Source organism: Monopterus albus, unplaced genomic scaffold (assembly GCF_001952655.1).
Source record: "Monopterus albus unplaced genomic scaffold, M_albus_1.0 scaffold7.1, whole genome shotgun sequence".
NCBI classification, from domain to species: domain Eukaryota; kingdom Metazoa; phylum Chordata; class Actinopteri; order Synbranchiformes; family Synbranchidae; genus Monopterus; species Monopterus albus.
Genome location: NW_018127887.1, coordinates 284,309 through 291,832, shown reverse-complemented (window position 1 = coordinate 291,832; position 7,524 = coordinate 284,309). Strand labels below are relative to the sequence as shown.

Sequence of the window (7,524 nt, the reverse complement as noted above, 5' to 3'; positions counted from 1 at the left end):
AGGGAAGGCATCGTGTAAATTATCTGGAAATGTTTGTGAATAGGTTTTGATGATTTTTTTAGCTTATCTGATCACGTAAGGATGATCCTGTTTTTGTTTGTTCAATATCGTAACTTAGATGAAGATCTGCCAATATTTAAGACAGGTTTATACACAAATACAAGCGCTGTCATTCCAAAAGGTTCACTTACTTTTTCTTGCCAATGTAAACCCAGCAGGGCTTCAAGATCTGGTGTGGGTATAGAACCTCAGTCAGGACCAAATGGGGCGAAGCTGCTTTCAGCTACTATGGGGCAAACAAATGGAAACAACCTCCTGATTGATTGGTTTCCTTTCTCACTTTAATTTACTTTGTTGCATTTGGGGTAACTTGTGCAGTTTATTGATAATTGTCTGTGTTTGAAATATGTGATAAAGCTATGTTGGTTTGTTTGTTTTGACTAAACCTTTTTATTGTTAGTGTATAGACAAAAAATGTATTTCTTTAATCCACATTTTTGTTTCTTTTAGGTTGTTCAGCCTGCCCTTTAGAACCCACAGTGATCATCATGTACAATTTTTCTACCTCTGCATAAGTTTGTGTGGGTGATGATGTCAACGCACTGTCACTGACAAAGGCCACACACTATATAGCTGTATACTGGTTTATCATTACAATATCATAACAGATAAGCTAGTTGAAGCAGCAGAGCAGGCAGTAAGGGAAACACAAATATCAACGTCACCACATCAGTTTTTGTGAGCAGGAAACGTCAGCGTCTTTGATATTTGGGATCACGAAGGGGAAAGTTTCATTGTGGCTCTGTTGACAAGAGATAGAAAGCCAGGGAACTCAGGAAATGAGCTGAAGGGGGCTTTGATTGCACCCAATAGCATCATGTGTCTTTATTAACATGCCTTGACCAGGTGGTTGTGAATGAGCCGGGCCTTGGAATCAAAGGAGAGGGAACATGACGCTGCACACACATTCTTCATCCCTTCATTATCCCTCGTGCTCACCCAGCAACAAGGACTACACTGTGCTGGGGACATTTTACACACTGAGATGTTTAATTCAGATGACCCAGCCTTGACAAAATTCTACAATTTACATACATTCATTTTTTTATTGTTCTGAACAGATCTAATTCTCAGGGCATAACATGCCAATACTTTTAGAAAAGTCCATGAAAACTGCTCTCCGTGTTGAATGACAGGCTGCCTTCCATCATGAGAGGGCAGTTCAATTCAGTGCCCAAATCCCTTTCACTGAACTGCCCACAAGTGGGTCTTTTCATCATACTTGGTCATGGGTTAAATTTCTTATCACCTTCATGGGTATCATGTGGAAGGTAGTGTTATGTGGACTTTAATCTGGTGTGAATTTGTCCACAAATGTTAAACAAAAATATAACACCTTTGGAAAAATATAAAGTCGCTTAAAAGAAGTGAACAAAAAAAAAAGATGACTTAGATCCAGAATCAGACGGGCTTGACATATCTCAGTGATGCATGGTGTTCTGTGTTCATGGAGTCAGATCATATCAAGCTGCTGTGATGACTGGCAGACTGACAATGAAGTTTGGCGGTGCAGCAGGAAACATCTGGGCTTCACCCTGATGTGTGTGACATGACCTGCCCAGGAGCGAGGCCTGAAGAAACACAGCAGACTGCTATGTAGTCATCACTGGCCACGAGCAATCTCAAAAAGCCAAGCATGATTACAGTACATCTACATCACTCTAACACAAACAGGACGTGAGTTGCAGATCAAGGCACCGGTCACCTATGTGCATCAGTCAAGTCTGGTCAAGGTTCAGATTGTTTATAGAAATAGAATTAAAATGACAGCCCAGTCCACCCCAACCCACCCCCCATAGAGGCATCCGTGTTTCGCACACACTCTGACCACCTTTTTTTTAAGAGTGTTCTACATATCAATCCAAGCTTTAATTAAAAAGCTGCTATATTCAGAGAGCCTTCGTAAGCTTACTGGAAATGCGTAGGTTGTGCTGCTCTTCTCCATGAGTGGGCGAAATGCTGCATTTGGGAACCAAATGAGTTCATTGTTGCCACGCTGAAGCCTTTCATCTAATTTTACTGTCCTTACCAAGTGACTGTCACCCTCTGGTAAACACTTGATGTTGTCATCAGCATTACCATCATTACACATATGCTTGGAAAGGTGACTCAATACCCGTGGCGGGCCGTGCATTTGGTACCTGGGCCTTCAGTGGAGACTTACCAGACTTAATTCACCTCTTAATACCACCACTGTACGTCGCAATTATAGAAACCATCAATGCTATACAAAAATGCAATATAATAAAGTGTGGCATTACAGAGAGAAGGGTTGCCCCTGTCACTGCGTTCATCCGAATCTGTTGGTGGTTTTAAGAAGCAACTGAAGACACATTTTTTTAGTCAGGCTTTTAGTCGATTTGATAGTTAGGTTTTATTTTATTTTTATCATAGTTTTATATATTATCTGTTGGTGTTGTTGGCATATTGTTGTTTTGTTTGTTTTGTGATCTGCATTGCTGACTTTGTGATTTTATCTGTGAAGGTGCTATATAAATAAATCTTACTTACTTACTTAGCTGAAACAAAGCAGACACTCACCTTAGGTCTGGGGGCAGGGCATAGAGTCTTTCCTGCTTCTCCATGCCTGGAATCGAAGTTAGTTTATCAATTATGAGTATTCTGAGTTCCTCAGGCTAAAACATCTCTTCAAAACATCTGCTAAGTGCAAATCCAAAGACTATATATGCTGGTTAACTGGTTAAGTAAATTATTCTTATGATCCACCTTTAAATTACTATGTGAACCATTAATCTCCCAAAAAATTACTGATTTCTATTCTAATGATCCAAAAGCAGAATGGAATGAAGTGTCCTTTTTTTATTCATGGTTTTAAATTATTGGACATGAAATATCAATGTAACAGTTTGTTTATTTAAACATTTTTTTCTTAGTGTCACCCAAGCGGCTGTTTGATTGATCTGTGCCTACAAATGGGAGTCATCATGTTCTTCAAACAAATCTGGAACAACTTCATGGAGCTTGGTTATCCGTAAGTGAAGGAGCTTGGTTATCCGCAAGTGATATGTTATTATAAGCAGGCAAACCATTAGAAATGCCATGTGTAGTTTTTTTTTTTTGTTTTAGTTCTACCTCATTGGCCAATGAAAAAGGCGTTTCTCCTGCAGAAACGCATTAAATCCTTTGTGGGACTTAGTAAAAGGGTTTCTGCAGTGCTCACTCCATTGTCAGAAATAATTGCTTTGAGCTGACAGTCATTTGCTACATTTTCAGTTTGCTGCAGAACTGGTGGTCTCGTAGGAAGATGAAGAAAGGAGGTGGTGGAGGGCAGAATGTAGAGAATAAAACCCAACTTCCTCAGTGGGATAAAGACTGGAATCTGCAGCCCATGAACGCCCATGGACTGGTGGATGAATACCTTGAAATGGGTAAAATATTACAGTCCTTTAAAGTATTGTGTTTGACTTTGTCCAAGGGAAACAGGAATCCATGAAAATTGAGGCTATTGCTCAATCTTTAACACTGTTTTGCCAGTGTTGAGATGGACATCCTCTGAAGTTCATCCAAATGTTTCTTTCCTCTCCAGTTCTGCAGTTTGGCTTCACCACCATCTTTGTAGCAGCATTCCCGCTGGCTCCTCTCCTGGCTCTGCTTAACAACATCATTGAGATTCGTCTTGACGCCTACAAGTTTGTAACTCAGTGGAGGAGACCCATGCCTGCCCGAGCCACTGACATAGGTCAGTGTGATCTTTGGCTACCCTCGCACTTCACTTCCTCAGTATTTCTCACATTATTTTTAGAGCTGAGCCACTTTCCTACAGTAAAACATTGTAGGAACCAAATATTTTTCATCCAATGGTGCCAGATATGTTTCCATTTCCTTTGCTTCTATGCTGCCATATGCTGCACCTCCCCTGCCAGCAATCCACCTCCCCATGTGATTGCATAACCACCCTCCAACTGCCATATTATATACAACCAAATGTTTCTCATGGCATGCTGTCCTCTAATAAAAAGAAGAATCCACCCTGAAACATTTAGAAATTCCTCAGATGTAATGAGCACATTACGTGCAATTTGCACACAAAGAACAAAGCTTCTTTGTGGCTTTAAGCTGACATGTACTAGTCGTTCAAAGACACATCTAAAGCAGAAAAGGCAGAAAGAGATGGCTTTTCTCCACGATCAGCAGCCTTATACACTTTACTGTAATGCCACCAATAAACATGCTGTATTTTGAGTAGCACAGTTCACAAACTATTTGGTTTCAGAGCTCTGCATATATAGAGAAAAACGTTGTTCTTGCCCCATCCTTCGAGGCAGTCGAATCTCATTCTGGTTTTTGTTATTAACTGAAGAGAAACAACTAAACCACAGTCAAGGAAAGGGAACATATGAAGACAGTTACATTAGAAGACAGGAACTCACAAATGATGAATCATACATTATTAGGGGTATGAAAATAGATTTTTTTTTCCCAGCTGTCATTCATAAACCCAATAAAAGGCTTAGTGCCACACATTTTTATGTGCTGTAGATAAAAGCATGCATTTTAAAAATCACCATACAAATGACATCTTTCTTTGTGAAGGCATTGAAAAAATGTGTCTTCTCCTCTGCTTTGGCTGTTAGGTATCTGGCATGGGATTCTTGAAGGTATCGGAGTGCTGGCAGTCATCACGAATGCCTTCGTGATTGCTATCACCTCAGACTACATCCCCCGCTTTGTTTATGCCTTTAAATATGGCCCATGTGTGGACAAGGGGCACCACCACGAGGATGAGTAAGCATTCCAAGTAATGTGTAAACAGAGAATACATCCAGAAGAGTGGCTTCTGCTGTGGTCTGATAGCTTCACCCTTTGCCTTCAGGTGTTTGCAAGGCTACATGAACAGCAGCCTGTCTGTGTTTGATATGAGCGAGCTCAAGAACAGCAGCCAGCCCAGATACTGCAGGTACAGAGACTATAGAGCACCGCCCTGGAGCCCAGTGCCATATGAATTCACCCTGCAATTCTGGCATGTCTTGGCTGCCAGGCTGGCCTTCATCATTGTCTTTGAGGTCTGTCAGCACTCCCCATTTCTTCTTTGTCAGTTTACCACTGAAGCAAGCAGCTAAAACTAAATCCCCTTATGTCTCCTCAAGCCTGTTTAACTGCAGAATTTTTTATTCTATTAGTTTTGGTGCCATCAGTGTTAAATGTAAACCTCACAGGCCCAATTTATGTGATTTGATTGCTTTAACTGAATCTTACTGCTGCACTAGGTTGACAAATTCCACTAAAACAAATAGAATATATCCTAAATCACCTGGTGGTCCAGCTTAAAAAAGGCATGTTTCTTGTTGTAGCTGCCAAGATTTTCCTCTGACAATGATGTCTTGTCAACTGATTTCTCCAGTGACACAAACTGGCACAGTATACATTTATAAAACATTATAGGGTATAAATTTTTTTTAAATTTGTTTACCTTTGCATGCTCAGTGAAATGTTTGTGTAAGGTAACTCATAAACGCTTAATGCTTCCCTCAGCACCTGGTGTTTGGGATCAAGTCCTTCATAGCATATCTCATACCGGACATGCCCAAGGATCTGTGCGATCGTATGAGGAGGGAAAAGTACCTGATGCAGGAGATGATGTATGAAGCAGAACTGGAGCATCTGCAGGAGAGAAAGAAAAACGGAGGGGGTTATCACCACGAGTGGCCTTAGGTTTACCCCCACGTCTCCACCACATGCTGCGCAGCCCTCACTCAACTCATTTATGCATTTTAGCTTTGAGAATCCAGCTTCACTCAGCTGATTCTGTACACCAAAGACACCCTTTTCAGTGGCCAGATCCCTCCCCAGACCTATTTGGCCCGTGCTCCGCCCTGACCGCTCCCTCGCCATCTGTCGCACATCAAGTGTTGGCACTGCGCTTGGTTTCTCTCATCACCAAGCTCCATTCAGTAGGTCGCCCTTGGGCCTCTGCTGTGTCATGGCTTCACTAGAAAAACCTGTGCAATTGTAAAGTTTACTATGCAGATCAAGGGTTGCAAATCACCACTGTTCACTTCTAGCACCCATCCTGTTCTCTCTCTGTGTGGCAGCTACTCTGCTTTGACTCCGCAGTCTGGTGCAGCTCACAGCATGGCCGTGTTTCTGTCCTGTGAGCCTCTACAGAACCATTCTTCTGCCAGTTACGTGACACAGCTACTGTGGCACTTAGCGTTTTCTTGTTGCAAAAGTGCTTCTGGTGATGTGGTTATCAAATAAAATGGACAGTGTTTTTGCAAAGCAACTGTACATTGCCCTTGAAGCATGCTGGTTAATATTTGCGGCCATTGTGTAAACTGCAAGGAAAAAACAAAAATAAAAATAACAGCACTTATTGTGGAGGAAGTTATCATCCATTCAGTAGATTTGATTAAGAATTCTCTATGAAATCATAAAGTGCATGGTAATATTGTTTTTTTTTACCTTTTGATATACAAAGTTTCCATCTTGATGCCTGGTTCAGGTGTGTTTGTTCTCAGTGTGTCTGTGTTACTGCTGAGCTTGACTGTCTTGAGGTGAGGAAATGGGAACTTTGCGATTTGATTGTGCCTACAGTTGTGTCACCAACGTCACATGTGCTTGTTTGTGTTGCACGTCAAGGCAGTTTTTATTTGTACAGTGCCAATACCACAGATTTGCCTCAAGGGGTTTTAGATACTGTATGTGCATTTTTCAAGTTCAAGAAATATTCTCTCTCCTTGGTCTGTTGTCTGATCTGCTGTAAACTCTCCTGCCTACCTGTTCTCGTCTCAGCTAATGGCTCTGAAACATGTCAGCGGTGTACTTACTGTACATGTAATGTGACTCCCATCAATATATACTCGCATGCCAGAGCTGCAATTCTCCTCTTCCGCTTTGCACTCGCAGCCTGTTCTTCATTTGTTGTTGGAAGCCCTGAAGTGGGCTTGAAACTTGGATCACTTCGACTTGTGGCTTGGAGGCTGAGCTTAAAAAGAACTACTATCCACTGTTCCTCACTCACAAAGTACACTAACTTACTTCAGTTCTAGTTTTTTATTAAGCACATTGTTAGAGCCAATCCCGGCTGGCAATCGGGCAAAGGTGGGGTTTGCCCCACATTATTTACAATAAATTTGAAAGAAAAGAATATCACTGCCCTGAATGCATTGCACTGAGACACATTAATCTTTCTACAAGGCTAGACCATTATTTAGATTTTATTTATTTAACTGCTCTTTTTATGTTTTATGATGTATGTAATGTTTTTATGATACCAGCTACCAGTATGAGTTCACCTGTTTTCACCCAAAGTAACGTCCACATTTCTCAGGTGTCCTCTGAATGTTTGCACATAATCAACTTTTGGTCATTTTCTAAGCTGTAATCAAAGGTATCCTGCATTTTTAGAAATATATTTTTGCACTGCAGTGCATGACAATAATACAAACACCATTAAACGCATGTTTGATTTTCTTTTTTGTTTATCAAAGTGCGTAAGTAAGA

General features: G+C 41.0%; 1 protein-coding gene across 2 annotated transcripts; it reads left to right on the top strand.

Moving 5' to 3' along the window:
• Window positions 1-2,541: 2,541 nt before the first annotated feature.
• LOC109951069 (anoctamin-3-like) lies at window positions 2,542-7,518 on the top strand. Of its 2 annotated transcripts, none has more exons than XM_020585349.1 (6): window positions 2,542-3,052; window positions 3,295-3,449; window positions 3,608-3,760; window positions 4,656-4,806; window positions 4,895-5,084; window positions 5,554-7,518. In XM_020585349.1, the coding sequence occupies exons 1-6, from the start codon at window positions 2,994-2,996 to the stop codon at window positions 5,731-5,733; spliced, it is 888 nt and encodes a 295-aa protein (XP_020441005.1). In that variant the 5' UTR covers window positions 2,542-2,993; the 3' UTR covers window positions 5,734-7,518. The 2 variants fall into 2 exon arrangements, with proteins under 2 accessions (XP_020441005.1, XP_020441012.1); XM_020585356.1 differs by having other exon boundaries at window positions 4,895-4,978; window positions 5,554-5,684.
• Window positions 7,519-7,524: the final 6 nt, after the last annotated feature.

Bases quoted from the DNA above. Each gene is read 5' to 3' on its own strand.
- LOC109951069 (XM_020585349.1), top strand. From the start codon at position 2,994: ATGGGAGTCATCATGTTCTTCAAACAAATCTGGAACAACTTCATGGAG. The intron at 3,761-4,655 runs GTCAGTGTGATC...TTTGGCTGTTAG, and splicing joins TGCCCGAGCCACTGACATAG to GTATCTGGCATGGGATTCTT. The intron at 4,807-4,894 runs GTAAGCATTCCA...CTTTGCCTTCAG, and splicing joins GGGCACCACCACGAGGATGA to GTGTTTGCAAGGCTACATGA.